Raw genomic sequence first — 23934 nt, forward strand, 5'->3', positions numbered from 1 at the left:
AGGTACAGTCGGACAACGCAACCACGGTGGCATACATAAGCCGCCAAGGAGGGACTCGCAGTCAGGCGGCTATGGCAGAGGTGTCTTGCATTCTAGTATGGGCGGAAAAGCATCTCACTGCAATATCAGCAGTGTTCATACCGGGAGTTCTCAACTGGGAAGCAAACTTTCTCAGCAGTCAAGACGTGCATCCAGGAGATTGGTCTCTTCACCAGGGGGTGTGTCAGCTACTGGTGAACAAGTGGGGCCTTCCAGAGGTAGATCTCGTGGCCTCACGACACAACAACAAACTGCCGATGTTCGGGTCAAGAACAAGAGACGCAAAGGCTTGTCTAGTGGACGCTCTGGCGGTCAAGTGGACCTTCCAGTATGCGTACCTCTTCCCTCCGTTCTCCCTCCTTCCTCGAGTGATAAGCAAATTCAAGCAAGAAGGCGGCACGCTACTGCTGATTACTCCAGCGTGGCCCAGGCGGCACTGGTACACGGATCTTCAGAGTCTCTCAGTGGATACTCCGCTGTTGTTGCTGTCTCGGGGTCCTTGCCTTCATCCGGACCTGAGTCGGCTGTCTTTGACGGCGTGGCTATTGAGTCTGCCCTCTTGAGGTCCAGAGGTTTCTCCAGCTCGGTGGTCAACACCATGCTGAGAGCTCGGAAGCCTTCATCTGCCAACATCTACCATAGAGTGTGGCGGGCTTTCTTCCAGTGGAATTTGTATGAAATACCGTCAGCCGCATGGCCGGCGGTTCGATTCCCGTCAGCGGCAGCCCGACAGAAGCAGAGTGCGACGCAGCGGAAGTTCGACAGCGCTGGAAATCCCGATCGTGGATAGGTTAGTATCCACTAACCTAACCCTAACCCTCCTTAGGGGTGCCTAACCCTAACTTCCCCCCCCAAGTGCCTAACCCTAATCCCCCCTCTAAGTGCCTAACCCTAACCACCCCCTTCCCCGCTGCCTAAAACCTAAGTCCCCCGGGGGGGTGCCTAACCCTAAGTCCCCCCCGGGGGTGCCTAACCCTAACCCTCCCTCCCCCTAGCCTAACCCTAACCGTCCCGGGGGGGTGCCTAACCCTAAGTCCCCCCCGGGAGCCCTAAACCTAACCCCCAAAAGCCCCCCCGCCCCCGCGGCTGTCCGCTCGCGGCGCCCGGCATCAGTACGATCGTGATGCCGGGCGCCGGTCTCCCAGCGTCGGGGAAATGCGGGCGTCTATATCTAGACGCCCGGCATTTCACCCATGCCGGGATAAGACAGTCGGGAAGCCGGCTGCCGGTATTTAGGCAGTCGGCTTCCCGATAACCTCTAGTGCGACACCACTGGAAGGGGAGGCAATGCTCCTCAGGTGTTCAGATTGTCCAGGGTTCTGGCCTTCCTACAGGCGGGTTTAGACCAGGGTCTTCGCCTAGCTTCCCTGAAGGTACAGGCGTCTGCACTGTCAGTGTGGTTTCATCGTAAGATTGCTATGCTTCCTGATGTCCGCACCTTTATGCAAAGAGTGCTTCTTATTCAGCCTCCCTTTGTTCCACCTGTGGCACCATGGGATCTGGCTGTGGTCTTGAAGACTCTTCAAGGACCGCCATTTGAACCACTGGGCTCAGTGGATTTGAAATGACTAACCATTAAGACTGTATTCCTTCTGGCTATTCCTTCAGCCAGAAGGGTTTCAGAATTGGGAGCTCTCATGTAGACCTCCATTTCTAATTTTTCATAGAAACAGGGCTGTTCTGCGCACTTGTCCTGGGTTTCTTCCAAAGGTGGTATCTAGTTTCCATATCAACGAGGAAATTATTATACCATCGGTTACTTCACCGGACCTTTCGGTTGGTGAGGCCACCTTGGATGTGGAGCGGGCATGAAAATCTATGTGGACCGCACTTCTGTCTATAGGAAGTGAGACTCTGTTTGTTCTTTTATGGCTTCCATAAAAGAGGTTGGCCTGCCACTAAACAAACTTTGGGAGGATGGATTCGACTGGCTATCTCTGAAGCTTTTGCTCACGAGAGCCTTCCTGTTCTATCTTCTTTTAAGGCTCATTCCACTAGGTCTGTGGGTCCTTCGTGGGCAGCTCAATGTGGCGCCTCAGCTGTTCAGCTTTGCAAGGCGGCCACGTGGTCATCTGTCCATACTTTTGTATGGTATTATGCTTTTGATACTTACGCCTCTCAGGATGCTTCCTTCGGGCGACGGATTCTCCTCTCAGCACAGGAGCGTCCCCACCCTTGAAGGATACTGCTTTGGGACATCCACAAGGTATCCTGTGGATACCCTATGGAACCTGAAGTAGAAAATAAGAGATATGGTAAGAACTTACCTTTGTTATCTCTATTTCTACGAGGTCCATAGGGTTCCACAGGACTCCCACCCTGTCGCACCTGTACTGCAGATGGGCTGTGGTTCTGGTCACCGGTTTTTCAGTCTCCCTCTGGTGAGAATGTGATTTTTGTGTGTTCCAGACTTTCTTCTCTCTCTCTCTTTATCCTCCTCCGGCCTATGGCTTGTGACGAAACTGAGTGCCTGAGGCTCGGGGGTGGGGTATGGGTATAGGAGAGGGACCCCAGTGCATCCTGGGAGGATGGAGCCTGGATGTCTGCCGCCATCGCCTATACCCCAAGGTATCCTGTGGAACCCTATGGACCTCGTAGAAATAGAGATAACAAGGGTAAGTTCTTACCATATCTCTTATTTTCTAGATTGTTGCATGTTTGTGAACATTGTTTATTACTCAAGGGGGCACCACTGTATCTGTAATATTCATTCTTTTAGACAAGAGAATATTTAAAAGTGATCGAGTTACTTATCCTACTGATCATATAAATCTTGGACCAGTGCTGAAATCACAAAATGTCTTGTTGTAACATATATATTTTGTTAATCAGTATTCGGGTTGAAATGAAACAGAAGTCAGTGTTCGCAAATACGCGTTATAGCGCGTATTTTAACCGGTTTTGAGGGGTGGCGACTCCCTTTTCCAGAATGGGTGGGTCCCCAAGGATGCGCTCCCCAGCGGCCAATCCCTTGGCTCCTAAATAAGTCAAGTGATTGATGATGACCCGGCCGCGGCTGCAGGCTTTATAACGCGTAGGTGGAGCAACTACAGGAACATGCAGCCGCGAGTAAAGATATCCCCTGTGCCTGGAGAGGAGTGAAGAAGTCCCCGGCACCTGGCCTGGATGAAGACGACTTCCGGTAAGTGCAATCGGGTGGGGGTTTGGTACTGCAGGGGTTGGGTGACTGGTGCTGTGGCAGTGAGTGGTTTAGCTATTGCTAGGTAGGGATTCTTCTGGGGTGAGTGCGTGATGTGCTGTACTGTGGCGGGTGGGTTCAGTGTTTCATGGGTGAGCAGGTGCTGTTGCGGGCAGCTGGCGCATACGTGGGGGGGGGGGGGGCGTCTGAGAGTTAAGTAAAATCCCCCCCCCCAAGAAAAACGGGAAAGGAGGGGAAACCGGGGGGGACATGCGAAAGCGGAGCCAGTGTCCCAGGACAGCAAGGAGTATTACTTGCTATAGATCCGGGACCTGGAGGGCCGGGTGGAGAGGTGAGCACGGCGGAGGACCAGTAGCGGGCAGCCTGGGACATGTAACTTCACCACAGCTGGATAAACCTAAAGATCATATATATTGTCAGTTAGACAGAGGAGCTCATGCAGCTGAACCAGTAATGTGGCTGCAGCTACCTGCCTCCTCATATCCACCATATCCTGACTGAGACGGTGTGATAAATATTAAATGCAGAGGAGAATGTCAGGATAGAGGAGGACTGTCACACTGTGGGTGTTTTTAAGCTGTAGAGAATGTATGTTTTTTTTTTGTTTTGTTTTTTGTTTTGTTTTTTAGCTAAACAGTGACCAGACACAGGATCTGGTCTGTGCCTGAACATGATCTTCATGGGCTGTACAAGACAAAATGGACAAAGCAGGGATCTGTGTCGTGTACTATGTGTTGCCTGTACTTTGCTGGGGGATGGGGCTAGGAGCTGAAGTACTAAAAATATTGTGGGGAACTGGCTGTGAATGAATGAACTGCTAAAAAGCAAACACGGGGAGACTACTTCCATTGTATTTACTTTTGTGTCCAAGGGGTCTATGTACTAATAATCGTGGCACTGCTGCAATTATTATGTATACATCTCGCCGAGAATATTTAAATTTTTAATGAAAATATCCCGGCTATGTACCAAGGGGAACTCGCAGGGAGAGCGGTTGCCGTAACCACTGTCCCCGCGAGTGATATCCCCGGCATTAGGAGAAGTCTTTCACTGAAATGAAAGACTTCTCCGGGGGAAGCTGACACTCTGCATGTGCACAGTGTCAGCTTCCGGGGCCAGACAGGGGCTGCGGGGAAGAGATCGAAAGATCTCTCTCCTGCACCTGGAGCCCCTATAGGCTAACAGTAGATTACACCATCTGAAGATTGTGTAAAGGACAGCTGCTAAACACCGAAAAGCTTTACTTTTTGGAGTTTAATACATAGGTGTAAGATCGTAGCCCCCATTGATAATAATGGGGACTGCGATATGAGGTGCTATATAGCACTTTGCCAGAGATTTCTGTAAAATCTCCTGCATTGTGCTATTAGTACATAGGATCGATACATAAAATTATGCAGAAACTACAGTTTCTGTATAATTTTATGTAAAAATCATCTTGGTACATAGACCCTCAAATCACTGTGGCTCCTTCCATTAAAAATATTCTATATAATTTTTAATTAAATATATACAAATTTATATCCTTATGTCTTTTTTTTAATCATATCAATTATTATATTTGTGCTTAGTTTTTCTACATTTAAGGATTGTTTTGGCCACTGTGTGAAGAGAATAATAATAATCATGTATTAATATTATTATATCCACTGGAGGGACAGAACTTGAGTGATTACAATTGACATCATAGTCTGCCCATCTTGTTTCCATCCTAGAGGCTTTTCACAATGTGTAGCACAGTGTGGTTGTATTCTTAATTATTGCATCCTTAGTAGCGCTCACATGCAAAGTTGCTCAGTGTGCATCTACTGTAGTTTGCTACCTAACGTACCTTTGTACCAGATTACAACAACAAGTATATAGGGCATGTGGGTGGTCTCATGGCTTATGAGAGCTCAGAAGCATATATTGTAATGGGACCCAGAAATTGTGTACTAGTACTCCAAATTTTTAAAGTGAGGGGTCCCTGGGACCCACATTTTTTTCCGCTCACCGCGATCACTGGAAGTAAATTATTTGTAAATGTGAGTAGATAATACAAGTAATTGATGCAAGTATCACTACTTCAACTCCTGATGCTTTGTTGCAATAATAGTATTATACTTAATTCCCACTGCAAGTGAAGATTGAAGTTGTACTGCGCTTCAAATTTCAAATACCAATTGAGAAAGTTCCATAAACTTTATCACTACGCTGAGCACCAAGTAATATTAATAAAATATATAGTCTGCTCTCCATTACGTGGAAAACACAGAGGCTGAAATGTATCAATAAAATTATTTTACTTAATTGTTTACTTAATCCATTGTTTAAGAGAATGTGATTATAAAACAGTAAAAAATAACTACATATATACACACATCATAATTTGCACATAAAACCAAATCACAATTGTGGATCTTTGTATGCAAATTGTTATAAACATAACCAAATCCACTTGGAAATTAGTTAGTCTGATCGTCACATAAAATTAAAATACTAGCCTTCTATATAAAGGCAATTTTTCCCTAATTGCAATGAATTCATCCATGGTATCTCAGGAATTGTATTGCTGTTGTGTTATAATGATCCTTCCAACCATTCTTTAAAGTACCAATGCTTGCAGATAATGAGATCCAATATATCTGCACACACTGGCAGATATATTGGCTGATCAATTGACTGGCCAATATATCGTATACCCGTTGGCCAGTTTGTACCAGCGGTTTGTCTGTAAATTACGTCGTTCAGGCATAACGCGTCGGCTGTGCTGCATAGCCGATTGCAGATATATTTGTATATCGTGCTTTGTGTATGGGCGGTTAGCCGACCACCCGTACACTTGCAGCAGAGGGCATGGGGAAGGGGTTCCGTGACGCGACCCCCAGCCAGCGGGACCCGCAGCCAGATGACGGATGATGGTTGTTTAGTGTGTATGAACAACCATCATCTGCAGATATCTTTTAGGTGTGTACCCAGCTTTAGTGTCACTATTTGTTTATAATTCTAAGAAAATACTGTGTAATCCTCTCATCCACCACTGGTGCAAAATCTTTTAGTTTCTCTAGTAAGCTAAGCTGCTGTTTAATTGTAGCGTGTATAAGAAGACAAGTTAAACTTCTACTCACAGTACACAGGTCACTAGATGGTAGCAAAACTCAATGAGATACCGGCATTATCTGTTGAGAAGTAAGGTCTCACCTTACCGGTTACAAGTAGTAGGCACATGATTCTTCCAGTAAGGTAATATTGGCAATTGCCGGTAAGAGTGTATCTGTGGATTGCAGACTATTCTTGGTCTCCGTCTTGTTCACGCTTCCAGCAACACGCATGGCGGTCAGGAATTGAGTGTTTGGAGTGCAGCTGTCACAGATCAGAGTTCAGTGTATCCATGGTTGTAATGCTAAAACAGATATTAATGGTACAACTGGGCAACTGTGGTCAACGCTTTTCGTCTCCTTGCCACCAGAGACTCTTCGAAGACTAATTATTAGACAACCGCCGTATTTATTGTGTGTTTAGCGCTGCCTCTTAATTTCTTAATTCAATAGATTAAATGTATACCTAATAATATATTAATATAAATAGGTAAAATTCCCACATGATAAACTTCAAAAACTGAGATTAAAGCAACACCTTAGTTTACATTGTGTTATTTAACCTTTTACACTCCTAATACAAATGAGCATTATGTTTCAATATTAACGTTCAAAATTACACAGTTGTTACTTGTTACCTTTCATTCTTTTTAATGTTGATAACTTATTAGTAATACTTTTGTTATATATGGATTTCTTGTTCCCAGTATAACAATATATGTGCATTATTGTACAGTGTATATATGGGCTATAACAACTGTTTAATTTAGTGTTTTGCTCACAGCATTATCCGAGTGTACCCTCTCATACGAACAGCTTTGGAAAATCCCCAAGGTATAGCAATATCACCAAGATAGGATGACAAGATTTTTGGTACTCACCTTTAAATATATTTTTCTGAATCTGGAGACTCTGCATTTGAAACATTACTTATACTGTGTTTTAGTTTGTGTGGTTTTCTGGTTTGAATGCTTGTGAAAGTCATCACAATCAGCGCACATTTGCAGGAGACCTATACTTGGTACAAGAGATCCTTCTGAAATTTCTACTTAAGCTCACCTCTGAATAACCCACAATTCTGTCTGTGCGCCCACAAAACACTTTAGGTTTGAACAACCAGTAGCTCCCCATTAACACCCTCGAAGCCACAAGTGGAGATACATACGTCTTTGAATTGCACGTAATTGCTCATAGTTGCATATGCAGCATGCACAATTGCTAATAATCGCCAGATCCATCTGCTAAGTGGACTTGTGTGCAAATCTGAATCTGGCTCAGTCTGCCCATTCTAAAGCAAATCATCTTACACAGATGGACACTTGATCTTATTCTTTTACTTCTTCGCCATTGAGGGTTTTCTCACCACTACGCTGAGTCTATTTTTGCGGTGGTCACATTCCAAGATCAACATCAGTGAATTTTGTATATGCAGTGCACTCAAAAATTGCACCTTGCATGAAAGAGGTCTAAAAACAGATGTTTGTGTGTATGTATATAGGTGTGTATATACGAAAATATAATATATATATACCACATATACAAGAACCGGCACTCTGCTGGCAGCTGGCACCAACTGGAACTCGCTGGGGTGCCTTCCTCTATGGAAACAAAATGTCCATACGTACTTCAAAATGAATAAACAGGCGGCACTCCCAGGCTAGTGTAAAAGACGAGTGTATTAAACAATTGATTGTTTAATACACTCGTCTTTTACACTAGCCTGGGAGTGCCGCCTGTTTGTTCATTTTGATATATATATATATATATATATATATATATAGATAGTCCGCCACTCAGGCAAACTCAAAAGGTATAGATACCTTGGTGTCCTCCCAAAGGTAATGCACAGCAATGGAGAGACTGGCGACACTCAGAGGGTTTGTATATGATTAAAAAAGCACACAGTCACTCGCACCTACCTGTGACTCTGTGCTGTTTTTAACATATACAAGCCCTCTGAGTGCCGCTCGTGCCCTCATTGCTGTATATATGATAGAATTCAAAGACCGGAATTATGGAAAGATTGTCAAGGGTAGATATATATATATATATGCCCCGCATTTTTGGCTTCTATCTGGTAGTCAGAAGCTGATTAGCAGTCTTGATTGCTAGACCACATGTGAGAGGCTGATAAAATGTCAGTCTATGTAGTCAGTCTCTCACTGCATGGGGAACAGGTCAGAGACCTATTGAGAGACACTGTGATTATTGATTGTAAATGCTGTGCTAAAAATTTCTGTGCTGTGAGAAGGACGTTATGCTCTTTCACCCTGAAAGAGGAAATCATTTTGTTTAGTTCGAACCGTACAGGCCAGGATTTATTCTTATATTTTTTGTTTATTTTTTTCCTGTTAATAAAACAAACTGCAGATACTTATACCAACACCCTGGGCTGGTGTACTACTACTTGGCTGCTGCATGATAAATGCAACTGTTTTCCCCAGGAGACGGCACATATACAGTACTGTGCAAAAGTTTTAGGCAGGTGTGGAAAAAATGCTGCAAAGTAAGAATGCTTTCAAAAATAGAAGTAATAGTTTGTTTTTATCAATTAACAAAATGCAAAGTGAATTAACAGAAGAGAAATCTAAATCAAATCAATATTTGTTGTGACAACCCTTTGCCTTCAAAACAGCATAAATTCGTCTAGGTACACTTGCACACTGTTTTTGAAGGAACTCTGCAGGGTTGTTTTTCCAAACATCTTGGAGAACTAACCACTGATCTTCTGTGGGTGTAGGCTTACTCAAATTGACAGACTCGATGATGTTGAAATCAGGACTCTGTGGGGGCCATATCATCACTTCCAGGACTCCTTGTTCTTCTTTACACTAAAGATAATTCTTAATGACATTGGCTGTATGTTTGAGGTCGTTGTCCTGCTGCAGAATAAATTTGGAGCCAATCAGAGTCGATTTGGCCTTGTTGCCACATCGTAGGTATTGCTTTTTGGCCGCAATTCTTCCATGAAGACCACATCTGGCCAAACGTCTCCGAAAAGTAGATGGGTGTACCTGGGACCCACTTTTTTCTGCCAGTTCTGAGCCGAAGGGCTGGAGAGCGGTACAATAATGAGTGTCTGCAGGCAACAGTGAAGCATGGTGGAGGTTCCTTCCAAGTTTGGGGCTGCATTTCAGCAAATTGAGTTGGGGATTTGGTCAGGATTAATGGTGTCCTCATTGCTGAGAATTACAGGCAGGTACTTATCCAACATGCAATACCATCAGGGAGGCATCTGATTGGCTCCAAATTTATTCTGCAGCAGGACAACGATCTCAAACATACAGCCAATGTCATTAAGAACTATCTTTAGTGTAAAGAAGAACAAGGAGTCCTGGAAGTGATGATATGACACCCACAGAACCCTGATCTCAACATTGAGTCTGTTTCGGATTACATGAAGAGAGAGAAGGATTTGAGCAAGCCTACATCCACAGAAGAACTGTGGTTCGTTCTTCAAGATGTTTCAAAAATAGAAGTAATAGTTTGTTTTTATCAATTAACAAAATGCAAAGTGAATTAACAGAAGAGAAATCTAAATCAAATCAATATTTGTTGTGACAACCCTTTGCCTTCAAAACAGCATAAATTCGTCTAGGTACACTTGCACACTGTTTTTGAAGGAACTCTGCAGGGTTGTTTTTCCAAACATCTTGGAGAACTAACCACTGATCTTCTGTGGGTGTAGGCTTACTCAAATTGACAGACTCGATGATGTTGAAATCAGGACTCTGTGGGGGCCATATCATCACTTCCAGGACTCCTTGTTCTTCTTTACACTAAAGATAATTCTTAATGACATTGGCTGTATGTTTGAGGTCGTTGTCCTGCTGCAGAATAAATTTGGAGCCAATCAGAGTCGATTTGGCCTTGTTGCCACATCGTAGGTATTGCTTTTTGGCCGCAATTCTTCCATGAAGACCACATCTGGCCAAACGTCTCCGAAAAGTAGATGGGTGTACCTGGGACCCACTTTTTTCTGCCAGTTCTGAGCCGAAGGGCTGGAGAGCGGTACAATAATGAGTGTCTGCAGGCAACAGTGAAGCATGGTGGAGGTTCCTTCCAAGTTTGGGGCTGCATTTCAGCAAATTGAGTTGGGGATTTGGTCAGGATTAATGGTGTCCTCATTGCTGAGAATTACAGGCAGGTACTTATCCAACATGCAATACCATCAGGGAGGCATCTGATTGGCTCCAAATTTATTCTGCAGCAGGACAACGACCTCAAACACACAGCCAATGTCATTAAGAACTATCTTTAGTGTAAAGAAGAACAAGGAGTCCTGGAAGTGATGATATGGCACCCACAGAACCCTGATCTCAACATTGAGTCTGTTTCGGATTACATGAAGAGAGAGAAGGATTTGAGCAAGCCTACATCCACAGAAGAACTGTGGTTCGTTCTTCAAGATGTTTCAAAAATAGAAGTAATAGTTTGTTTTTATCAATTAACAAAATGCAAAGTGAATTAACAGAAGAGAAATCTAAATCAAATCAATATTTGTTGTGACAACCCTTTGCCTTCAAAACAGCATAAATTCGTCTAGGTACACTTGCACACTGTTTTTGAAGGAACTCTGCAGGGTTGTTTTTCCAAACATCTTGGAGAACTAACCACTGATCTTCTGTGGGTGTAGGCTTACTCAAATTGACAGACTCGATGATGTTGAAATCAGGACTCTGTGGGGGCCATATCATCACTTCCAGGACTCCTTGTTCTTCTTTACACTAAAGATAATTCTTAATGACATTGGCTCCAAATTTATTCTGCAGCAGGACAACGACCTCAAACATACAGCCAATCAGAGTCGATTTGGCCTTGTTGCCACATCGTAGGTATTGCTTTTTGGCCGCAATTCTTCCATGAAGACCACATCTGGCCAAACGTCTCCGAAAAGTAGATGGGTGTACCTGGGACCCACTTTTTTCTGCCAGTTCTGAGCCGAAGGGCTGGAGAACGGTACAATAATGAGTGTCTGCAGGCAACAGTGAAGCATGGTGGAGGTTCCTTCCAAGTTTGGGGCTGCATTTCAGCAAATTGAGTTGGGGATTTGGTCAGGATTAATGGTGTCCTCATTGCTGAGAATTACAGGCAGGTACTTATCCAACATGCAATACCATCAGGGAGGCATCTGATTGGCTCCAAATTTATTCTGCAGCAGGACAACGACCTCAAACATACAGCCAATGTCATTAAGAACTATCTTTAGTGTAAAGAAGAACAAGGAGTCCTGGAAGTGATGATATGGCACCCACAGAACCCTGATCTCAACATTGAGTCTGTTTCGGATTACATGAAGAGAGAGAAGGATTTGAGCAAGCCTACATCCACAGAAGAACTGTGGTTCGTTCTTCAAGATGTTTGGAACAACCTCCCTGCCAAGTTCCTTCAAAAACTGTGTTCAAGTGTACCCAGAAGAAATGAATAATTGATGCTGTTTTAAAGGCAAAGGGTGGTCATCAGAAATACTGATTTGATTTATATATTTCTTCTGTTCATTCACTTTACATTTTGTTAATTGACAACTAGTTCTATCCTTTTATTAACATGAATGGGGCCGCTTGCGATGCTGCACATCAAACCTGGCGATTGTCGCATGCGACTGCGGGGGCGCGCATATTGTACATACACACTGCACGATATGTCGTTACGATTTAGCCAAATCATAACGACATCGTCCCAGTGTGTACCTGGCTTAAGTTCAAGTCCAGTGAATAACCTGAAATGGTACAATTTTAAGTGAAAGAGGTTAAGAAAAAAAAATTAGCAAAAACTGAATAAAATTAGGTGTCAATTTTAGAGTTCTTAAAAAAAAAAATATATATATATTTTTCAGGGAACAAGTAGTAGGTAAAGAACTTACACCTGTTCTTCAGCAATCAAAAAGAGTCTTGTAGTGACCATGAAGCACTGCTAGTGGAATGCTGAAGACTGGTTCCTCAGTTTGTGGGGATGATTTACTAAGCACTTTCCGGTGTGTTTAAGCCTAAACTTCAAAAGGACAGTGCCTTCAATAGCAAAACGCCCTAGATTTTGCTACTAGTAGCATTTCCCTTTTAAATAAAGCTGCCACTTAGTAAATAATGTGCTACCTAGCTGAGACTTAGTACTACAACATGGAAAATAAGGGGGAGAGCAGATGCACCATACAACCATTATTAATTATACATCATATATAAGGTTTTTGGCATACATTTGGCCAAAGTTTTTTTTTTTTTTTTGGTGGTTTGGGGGTGCCCCACGCCCCAGACATGAACCCCCATAATGTTAGGGACTTACCCGATGAAGGTTACCTTGACGTTGGTGTTTAAACTCATAACTTTGGCCAAATTTTTATGCCAAAAACCTTATATATAATTAATAATGGTAGTATTGTGCATCTGCTCTGCCCCTTTTTTCTATGTTGTAGTACGACGTCTCAGCTAGGTAGCACATCCCATTAGAAAGAGCTAGGGTGTGCAGTCCAGGCCCCCTTCCCCTAAAATATTATATATATTATGTGGATGTATACACACATGAAGGCCGAGACTCCTTCTATCTGGACAAGCACCCCGCCCACCTGCCGCTGACTGCACGGCCTGTATAGCAAATCCACTGGTAAGACCTTTTTGCATTTAGAATTGTTTACCAAGTCAGTTGTGGGGTGAACTTTGGGGCGTTGGGCCCCTTGAACTGTTCTGGCTGGACGACTTTGGGGCATCACTACTTAAACACTTTATCACACTGTTTGTTTTTCATTTATGTTACATTTTCACACATTTATTTCCATTTTTCTAACACTTCCAACACTAAGCAGCCACTTTCACTTACCTAACACTTCAACATTTCATTGCTATTTTTATTTGTGTGGTGCCCTGGGGTGGTTTTGGGGTGCCCCACGCCCCATAAATGAACCCCCATAATGTTAAGGACTTACCCGATGAAGGTTACCTTGATGTTGGTGGGTAAGCTTATAACTTTGGCCAAATTTATGCCAAAAAACTTATATATTATGTATAATTAATAATGGTTGTATGGTGCATCTGCTCTCCCCCTTTTTTCTAAGTTTTAAAACTTGTTGCTTATGATAATGGTGCTCCAGCCATTCAGCTTAACTGTCATCTGTTTGAAAATTCTTGTCATAAATCATCAAGATGTAGATAAGGAGTCCACAGTCGACTGCATCGTATTGATGGGAAGATTGCCACCATGATTGTAATGTTGTTTAAACCATTTTAAGCAAATCGATATTCTAACTTTAAACATGATGCTTTACTATTGTGTTTAAAGTTAAAGTGCCACACTATTAAAATGCTTTGAATAAAATTACAAGGGTTGTCTGCATTCTCCCATCTACATTACGCTGTCAACAAATTATATGAATCCAAAATCATCTTTACATAATAATTGAATAATTCTTATCAAATACTATTTAGAACAAAATGTTAGATGCAGTTAGGTCTGGGAGAAGTGAGTCAAGAGCAGGAGCTAGCTGAAAAACCCAGAAGATAATCTCAAATGGTCTCTTATACAGGATGCTTGGTGGAGTTTGGTGAAGTTTGGCCACTTCTTTCCTTTCCATGCCAAGAATTTGCGTCTTTCAGGACTTTGGAACATTCATAAAATTGTAAATATTTTGACACCTCTTGCTTTTGTTTTACCACATGGGAATTTTTTCAGACTATACCAGAAGTTCCCAAACGCGGTCCTCAAGGCTCCCCAACAGTTCAGGTTTTAGAAATATCCATGGTTCAACAAATTGATTGAGGTACTAATTAAGTCACCTGTGCTCAACCATGGATATCTCTAAAACCGGAATGAGGAGCCTTGAGGACCATGTTTGGGAACCTCTGGACTATACCAATAGTTTGCTTATATCTCCTTTAAAATTGTCCCAAAAAGGTCGTGGAACACATTGAAATTGCAAGAAAGTGAGCTAAAATCAAACGTATTTTTTTTTTTTTAATTCTTATTTCTTAATTTTTTCTTTTTGTCATTCTTGTATAGAATTTCTTAAAGCTAAACACCACTAAAGGTGCATACACACACACAACGATTTTTTGAACGATTATCGATAACTATATCATTTATCGTTCAATCGTTGAAAAAATCGTTCACTCTAAGTTAAAACGATGAACGATTATCGTTCATGCGCGTTCACGTTTGTAGTTCAGTCAGACTGACCAACTCAACGATTTTCAGTAAGGGAATATGCAAAAATCGTTAGTAGTTCAAAAAAATCGTTCATTACATTTAGTAAATGAACGATTTTAGTAAACTATTTTCGTAAATTTTTCCCTTGAAAAAATTAACGAAAATTAATTCCTAAAATTATTAATTTATTAAATCGTGTGTGTATGCAGCTTTAGAAATACTTAGCTCTTGTTTGACATCAATCCACCTTTCCGAAATAGCAAAAAGCAGGAGTCTACACATAGGTTTCAATAATTCATCTCTGGATCGTCACCCTTTCTGTAGTGTAGGATGTTATTATCTGATGATCACTAGACAAATACAATTATGGGGCATTTAATTTAAAAAAGAGGGCTAGGATTTTTTAAATAAAGGTTCTCAAGATGACAAGATTACCTATCTCGCATCCTTGTTTATTATAATGTAGAGGATTATTTTCTTGTGAACACAACTTCAAAGTGTCCAAATTGTTTAAGAGAGTAGACTCCCTACTTTCAAACAATGGTGCCCCTGAGTTTCCACATGTCAGAATGGGAGAGATCGGGCAATTTTAGTGCCGCCCCTATTCCCTGAGCATGGCTCTTCTAGTATATCTGTAGTGTATGGCTGAGTGCCTGATGCGCAATTACATCATTATGTGACTTGTTTTTAGCAACACATTCACACTGTCCCTGTGCAGTCATTTTTACAGCCTTGAACCTCACGAGTGTGAAAGACGAGCACTTGAGAGGTATGTGGAAGACCAGTTCTTATCCTTAGCATTGAAGGGTTTAATCTTTTAATTTCCTGTAACAGAATTAAATGAAAAAGTGAGCAACGATGAGATACATACTATAGTATTCACGCTGTAGGATTTTTTTTTAGCACAGGGAGCTGGTCACCAAGGTGGGCATTTTTTTTTTTTTTCATTTTGAAGGGTACCTTGTAACTACGCACGCCTTTGGTGCTCGGGCCTAAAAAGGGGCGTGGCCGTGTGACATCCCCAGTTTTTATCACTCTGGGGGTCGAGTATTTATAAAGAGAGCGCGAGATATAGATATATGATCACACTGGCACGTGCCATGCAAGACTATCTTATGAATAGCCAGCATTCATTCATTATGACCACAAACAACATACTGCTCTAATTAGTGTCACCAATAGAAATGAGCAGTGTAAAGCTTTAAGGATTATGCTGCTGCTATGTAGGTACACCAGCCTACTTGGTCAGGTGATCCCCCAGTACACTGTTGCCTGCTTGTGTGCCCTCACCTGGTGCTCTCCGTTTCCTGTACTAAGGTCTCATCAGTGATAACCTGGGGACAGATAGGCCTCCACTGCTGCAGCCTATCTCCCTCCTCCACGGTCATTATGATTATATAAAGTAAGATGAGGAATACAGCAAAATGTTTCAGAATGATGACTTCTGAAATGCCACTATATAGCACTTAGGTTGACCCTCTAAATGTTTCAAATTTTATCTTTGTGGGGCAATATATGAATGCCCACACCTCAATCAACACTTGCTGTATCATTGCATGTATTCCAAAGGCATGTATAAAAATAATTAGTTTTTCTCATTGAGGGGGGAGATGTACTAAGCCTTGGTATTTGATAAAGTACCAACCAATCAGCTCCTAAATGTAACCTAAAGTTAGTTAGGAGCTGAGTTGTTGGCACTTTTTCTCTCTTCACTTTCTCTCTCTCTCCAAGGCTTAGTGCATCTCCCCATGAAAGAGTATTCATATAGTTTAGGCACTATAATTTATCCAGTTAATCTATTGTTTAATAATGTAAATTATTCACTTAATCTGTCCATAACTAAGACCGTTAAGACTTAAAACATATTGCAAATTAATTGATCAGATTTGATATTTAAATTCCTTTGTAGAATTGGATTCTTTCAACTGTGTTTCATAGAGGGCTGTATAGAGGAAGACACAATCAAAATACTATAAATGGAACTATCTTATAGGGGAAGATAGGTCATCTTAAAATGTTATTCTTAAACACAGTGCAATTATGATTGAACTTATTACTGAGTTTAAGGGTAATGGGCAGTGATGGCAGCTGAAGTATATCAGGTTCCCTATCACCACTCTGAGAGTATGGTAATCTCTGTGCCTGGCAACAAAAGTAAATTATGTTTAGATAAGCTGCAAGGTACAAATTTCCGATTCCATAAAAATGACAGTCCGCTCTAGGTAAAGCACTCTGCTATATACTGTAACACTCTACAGCAAGCTGACCGAATACAGTTTTCTTTAAATGGCCATCATGTCATATTCCTTTTTTGTTTACTAAACAATCAAACTTTTTTTTTTTATTGTGTCAATGATTAATCATTATACCATAATAATTGAAAGTGTATTTTTTGTAGGTGATTATTGCAAAGAAGAAGATGTCAACAGAAATTTTTATGAACCCAGATTTCCTAAAAGAATTCATTGAAATGTACCGATCTTTTCCTTGCTTATGGAAACTGAAATGCTCTGATTATTCCAATAGACAGAAAAAGGCAGAAGCATATGACCAATTAGTCAGTCTTTGCAAAACAGTTTGTCCCACAGCAACCATAGATCTTGTTAAACATAAGATTGCAAATTTACGAACTGTGTTCAAAAAGGAATTAAAGAAAGTGGAGTCCTCCAGAAATTCTGGCGCCTGTGGTGATGACGTTTACATACCGCGGCTGTGGTACTTTGACCTTCTGAAATTTACTATTGATCAGGATGAGCAATCTGTATCCAACTATTCTGACACACATGATATACGACAAGAGGAAGAAAACACAGATGACAGCCTAGAAAGTGTTGGCGAAAGTACAAACTTGTCCCAGGTATGAAATCCAAACAATCCATTCACTTTTTAAATTATTTACAGACGTGTTTTTTTTTATATATTTAAAGTAATTGATTACTTTGTAAACAATACTAAAACATGCTTATGTGTAGCACAACATCTACTTTCTTCTTCATGGTCCATAGGGCTCCTCAGGGAGACAATGGAGTGTAGGTGGGACTTGGAGGACCGGACACCAACAGCAAAGCTTTTCAATCCCAGAATGCTCCGGTCCTTCCACCTATACCCCTGCCCACAGCCTATGGTCAATTCAGTTTCGTTGGTGTCCGGCAGGAGCTGGATGACTATTTTTAACAGTGGGGCTCCTTTAAGCATCCCAAGCTTAATTTTTTTTACATTTATTTTTGATTCTACAATAATTTTTTTTGTTCCCACTATGAGCAGCAGCGCGAGACAGTCCCTTGGACGTCTGCACTGCTGCTCCACCACCCCTTCGCGGTGCCATGACTCCGGCCTTCGGCTAGGTACTCCCAGCAGGGCTCTGAGGAGGACTAGCTAGCAGGCTCCCCGGACCCCAGACTGCAGCCCGTAATCCAGGGGACAGGTAAGGCGGATCCCCGCTTGCGGAGGTGCAGACCGGAGATGCTGATGTGGACACTGGTTCGCCCAGGACTCCACTAGACCACCAGGGCATATATATCGCTGGCGCAGGGCATATATTTTAGAGGCCAGGGGATCCGGTGGTTAACGTCAGCAAGGGGAGAAGCTGCTCCCTGCAGCCCCTCCCCCAGCTCAGGGCGACATTCCACTGTGGTCTTGCTGCTTCCCTCACCCTCTGCCCCCTCAGAGACGCGCAGCAGCCATTTATTGAAAGCAGATCTTCATGAGCACTGGGTCCAGTCTCCCTGTATACCTCCTTCAAGGGCCAGGTTATACAGTGCTATATCCTACCAGCCACTGTGGTCTGTGTAGTTGATTTTAGTGCCCACTGCAGCTATATTGTCTTTTTTTCCTGCATTTGTATGTGACTTGTGCTAGCGCTGATCTCTTCTTTCTATACTGTCAGCTTATGCCTTTCCCTTTATTCTACTATAACCCTGGCATACTAAGGTATAGAGGGTTAATTGTACCTCACATCTCCCTATATTTGTGAGGGCTATCACATACTATATAGCGCGGTTGCGCACTACATTGTGTCAGATTGTGTATTTTATTATTCATGTGGCTATGCCTGGCTGAGGAAAGAAAAACAAACAGACTGATGCTACTGCTCCTATTCTGGTGTCTTGTAAGTCCTGCTCAGCATGCTTCGCTCCCGGGGACCTCATTCAGGATGGTCTTTGTACAACTTGTTATACCGCCCCGGGCCCATAAGCCCCAGTGTCTCCTCCTCAGGACCCACCCTGGGCTACCTTTTCACAGGTGCTGGCAAAAATTGTAGACCACCTAGCAGTCCTTGTAGTAGCACCCCATATGGGATGGCCACAACCGGTGCTCCCTGCACATCCTTTGCCTCCCCTATAGGTAGACGTACTTTCTACCTCTGTACCGAATTTGGTGGATACCTCCTACAGCTTTTCAGCAGATGCTACAAAAAGAGAGACCTTTACCTAGTAAACCTACTAAGCGTGCTGTGTTATCTTCCCAGTCCACCCAGCTATCAGATTCTGATGTATCATCTGGGGAGGCAGAAGACGCAGACCTCTCTCTCACTCTGACTCCCTTTTGGGAGACCAGGAGCCTCCCTCTAAATTAAATATAGATGCACTGGTGAGAGCTGCCAGATCTATTCTACAAATAGAAGAGGCAGAACCTGCTCCTAAGGCAAAACAGCCACTTTTTAAACAACAAAAGGTAATTTTATCAAAGTTTCCTCCATTTTTAAGCTTTCATCAAGACAGGCCTTTTCTTAGAACACGCCCGGGCTTCCTTCCTAAGGTGGTTTCTAGTTTCTACCTATATGGGTTCCACAAGAAGGGATGGCCAGTGCAACAAACAGAATCTGGCCAGATGGATTCGCATGACTATCTCACAGGCTTATGCGCAGACTGGCCTTCCTATGCCAGCTATAGTATCTGCTCATTCTACTCGCTCTGTGGGTCCCTCGTGGGCAGCTTGGCGTGGTGCCTCTGCTGAACAACTATGCAAGGTGGCTACGTGGTCTCCTGTCCACACCTTTTTTAGGTTCTATGCCTTTGATACATATGCCTCTCGGGATGCTTCCTTCGGGCGCAGGGTTCTCCTCTCTGCTCAGGATCGTCCCAGTCCTTTACAAATTGCTTTGTGACATCCCCATTGTCTCCCTGTGGAGACCTATGGACCCTGAAGAAGAAAAGGGAGAGTTATGGTAAAACTTACCCTAGTTAAGGCACCTGGCCTCTATGGGTTTCTTCTCTTGGTCACTTGTTTCCTTCTCTGTGTGAGTGTGTGATTCTTCAGTGTACCAGTCTTCCCTCTCTCCTATCCTGCTCCTGCCTTTGGCTTGTTAGCAAAACTGAGTTGCACTTAGGCTGTGGGCGGGGAATAGGGGGAAGGACTGGAGCATCCTGGGATTGAAAAGCTTTGCTGTTGGTGTCTGGTCCTCCAAGTCCCACCTACACCCCATTGTCTCCCTGTGGACCCTATAGACTTCGAAGAAAGAGTTAACAAGGATAAGTTTTACCATAACTCTCCTTTTTTCACAGGTTATAGTGTTCATTCTAGCACCCTGCACCTGTTAAAAACCGTGCTATAGATTGCTGTACATCTGCAATTGATTGCATTGAAATCTAATATGTAAAATGCTAATTGGAACTCTCTGTAGGAGTAGAGAGTAGGAAAACCACTCTTGTAGTTGTAGCAGTTTTATCCACCTTGTGTAGGCAGGGATATACTGTCTCTATTTACTGTTTAAAATACTGTAACACAATGTCTCAACTTCAGCTAAATAATTGAATTATAAACTGTAAATAAAACTTTTTCTGTTCATGTTTAGGTTTGTATTCGTACTCAAAGTCATGAATTAATTGAAATGCAGCCGCAAACCATTCCAATACACAACCAGAAAAAAAGAAAACCAGGCAATGATGACTTCAGCAGACAACTACTTACTGAAGCTGCTGCAGTACTCAACCAAAAAGAAGATGAATTTGATGCTTTTGGTGTTACTGTTGCAGCAAAGTTGCGCAAAATGGATGACAAACAAAGACTATTATCAGAGGTTCTTATAACCGACATTTTGTTCAAAGGGATGATGAGAAAACTTACCGAAGACACGAGCATCTCCCTGTTCCAACTTCCACACTATGCTTGTCAGCCTCCAAGTTGCTCTAGTTCTATTGAATATAATATTCAAAATCCTCAGGCAACAGCCTCACCACGACAAGAATTTTCCTCTTACAATCATGAATATAGCTGCAGTCCCACACCAGTCAGGGGAAATGCCTCTTTCAGTATGTCCCCTCTCCGTGGGTCACAAGTAACAGAACCTTCACAGTACAAGGAAGAACATTTATAGCCAGTGCACATTTGTAAAATGTGACATCAAACACTTTTCTAGTGCTTTTACTGGGACACTAAAGCAGTTTCTTATTATGGTTCTAATTTAAGTTGTTTTTATTATACATGGGTAATTCTGTTTTTATATAAAACTTTATAGTACTGTTTAATTTCTTTATTTTAAGAGAAGTTTTTTTGTATAACAAATTTTGCAGTACAGTTGAATTTTCACTGGCTTTATTTTCGTAAATGCATTAGGCCAGGGAGGGAAATTTCCAACAATAACAGTACAAACCTCCATTTATATTTATTTTTTCAAGTGGTCAGGCCTAGCACAGCAAATACATGCAGCGATACCAGAAACCTCATTGGTTATTCATTCAAATGGTCCCAGCTTAGATTATGATTCTTAGCAGTTATTGCATCTGCAAATTGAGCAGCAAAATGCATTTATTTGTCTGACTTGTCCATAACATTACATTTCCTTTTGGAGTTGTCCCCATTAACACTCTGCAACCTTTTTGTGGATGACACGCAAATGCTCGATTTCGAGTCCAGTTTATTACCACCCCATCAGATTCCCTCCTATAGTATTGCTCAGCTAAACCATATGTATGTCTTAAATAAAGCTAGAGCGTGAGAAGGCATTGTCTTTATCATTTATTAATTACAGTGCTGTATAGAAAGAATATTTGTAATTTAGATTAGTTTCTGCCCCTAAGGAGGTTCAACTCCAAATTACCTAACACAGAAGCACACACTAGGTACAGTTGACAGCAGCCAATAAACATACAAGTATGTTTTTGTAGTGATGGAGAAACTGGAGCACCTAGCGGAAGCTCACACAATCATGGGGAGAGCAAACAAATAAACATACAATAAGCAGATAATGCATGGTTATGAATCAAACTTGTGACCCCGATGCTGTGAGCTAACCACTGTGCTATCTTTGTTGCTTTATTATTTGAGTCATTATTATATATAGGTTTCTAATACAGCCATGGCCAAAAGTTTTGAGAATGACACAAGTACACAAGTATTGGTTTTCACAAAGTTTGCTGCTTCAGTGTTGTTAGACCTATTTGTCAGATGTTACTATGGTATACTGAAGTAAAATTACAAGCATTTCATAAGTGTCAAAGGCTTTTATTGACAATTACATTAAGTTTATGCTAAGAGTCAATATTTGCAGTGTTGACCCTTCTTTTTCAAGACCTCTGCAATTCGCCCTGGTATGCTATCAATCAACTTCTGGGCCACATACTGACTGATGGCCGCCCATTCTTGCCTAATCAATGCTTGGAGTTAGTCAGAATTTGTGGGTTTTTGTTTGTCCACCCGCCTCATGAGGATTGATCATAAGTTCTCAATGGGATTAAGGTCTGGGGAGTTTCCTGGCCATGGATACAAAATTTCAATGTGTTGTTCTCTGAGCCACTTAGTTATCATTTTTGCCTTATGGCAAGGTGCTCCATCATGCTGGAAAAGGCATTGTTCATCACCAAACTGTTCTTGGATGTTTGGGAGAAGTTGCTCTTGGAGGATGTTTTATTACCATTCTTTATTCATGGCTGTGTTCTTACCCCACACATGCATGGTCTCAGGATGCTTTACTGTTGGCATGACACAGGACTGATAGTAGAGCTTACCCTTCCTTCTCCCGACAAGCGGTTTTCCAGATGCCCCAAACAATCTGAAAGGAGATTCATCAGAGAAATAACTGTACCCCAGTACTCTGCAGTCTAATCCTGTACCTTTTGCAGAATATCAGTCTGTCCCTGATGTTTTTCCTGGAGAGAATAGGCTTCTTTGCTGACCACCTTGACACCAGGCCATCCTCCATAAGTCTTCGCTTTACTGTGCGTTGCTGACCACCTTGACACCAGGCCATCCTCCATAAGTCTTCGCTTTACTGTGCGTGAAAATGCACTCACACCTGCCTTCTGCCATTCCTGAGCAAGCACTGGTGGTGCCCCGATCCCGCAGCTGAATCACATGGGAACACCTACCGTCTGGGGCCGGCCCCACTGACATCACAAGTGATCTCAGTGGGAGTGCTTTCGGCTGTGATAGAGCTGAAAGTACACTAGGGCTTGCAGCAACGAGACCCTACCACAAGGGTCTCGTCGCAAGCCCGATGGTCTTGACCATCGCGACCATCTTCCTGGCCGCTCGCTATAGCTGTGGGTGGTAACCCACAGCTATGCGAGCGTCCAGGAGGCCGCTCTAAAAAAACAGAAGGCCGGCCCTGATTCAGAGTGAGCACTCTGTCAGGCCCTAAGTTCATTGTCATGGCAAAGAGGGACTTTGCAATTCATCTGATCACTCTTCATGACATTTTGGAGTATATGCAAATTGCTATCATAAAGACTGAACCAGCAGTCTTTGAAAACCAATACTTATGTCATTCTGAAACCTTTTGGCCATGGCTATATATTGGTAAAAAAAAGCCTAGAAATACATTTTCCTTTTATACAGCCCATCTGGAAAGTGCCAAAGTCACCCCATTGATAGTATAGGCCAAAGCCTGGGTTTCCACTCTAGGATTTGTAAGTCTTTTTGTGTTTGGGAAGAGGAAAGCGAATGCTGCACAGTACCACTGTAAACCAGGAAGCAAACTTTTTTAAATGCGTTAATTTGATCCATTGAATCTCATGAAAAAATATCACCTGGCAAAATTTAATTTAGTTTTTGCATGTGGATATAAAGAAAATCTTGAGTGCGCTTACTTTGCATTTATTTATGAACCTCCTAGACTAGCTCCATTTACCATGCAAAATATTCAGTGGTCGATTTCCTACTAAGCCAGTCCCCCTTCATCAGAGCACCATTGGCTGCTGACATGATGATGTCACGCGAGGCCGGCTGATTTCTGTGTGTTCATTGGTCAGTTGAGAAAGTCTCTTCCCTATTGGTTTGTGGAAAGAAAATGACTGAACAATGACTGAGAGGGATTAGAAGGGCTTCAACCCTTCTCTACAGCACATAAGCAAGAACTGCCGTTTGTCACTGTTGGGAATGTGGGGCTCACTTACCCAGCATACAGTGCACAGTTCAATAGCAGCAGGCACTATCCAGCCTCAGATGGGCAATTGTGTTTGATGTGTCTGTGTTACATAAAGTAGGGTAGGAGAGAGTAAAGATGGGTACACACTATAGCCATATATCTGAAGATGATGGTCGGTCATACACACTGAACGACCATCATCTGCATGCTGCAGCGGATCA

The 23934-nt window shown here is 42.4% G+C and overlaps 1 protein-coding gene across 1 annotated transcript in view; it reads left to right on the top strand.

Annotated features, from left to right (window-relative positions):
* LOC148523921 (uncharacterized) overlaps positions 1 to 23373 on the top strand; it is a 59769-nt gene extending 36396 nt beyond the window's left edge. The window contains exons 3-4 of the mRNA XM_088472519.1: positions 16808 to 17266; positions 20204 to 23373. Of these exons, the coding sequence (XP_088328645.1) occupies positions 16808 to 17266; positions 20204 to 20725 (981 nt within the window). The 3' untranslated portion in view covers positions 20726 to 23373. The remainder of the gene's footprint in view (positions 1 to 16807; positions 17267 to 20203) is intronic.
* The last annotated feature ends 561 nt before the right edge of the window (positions 23374 to 23934 follow it).

Source organism: Taudactylus pleione, unplaced genomic scaffold, assembly GCF_031769625.1.
Source record: "Taudactylus pleione unplaced genomic scaffold, aTauple2 ptg000125l, whole genome shotgun sequence".
NCBI classification, from domain to species: domain Eukaryota; kingdom Metazoa; phylum Chordata; class Amphibia; order Anura; family Myobatrachidae; genus Taudactylus; species Taudactylus pleione.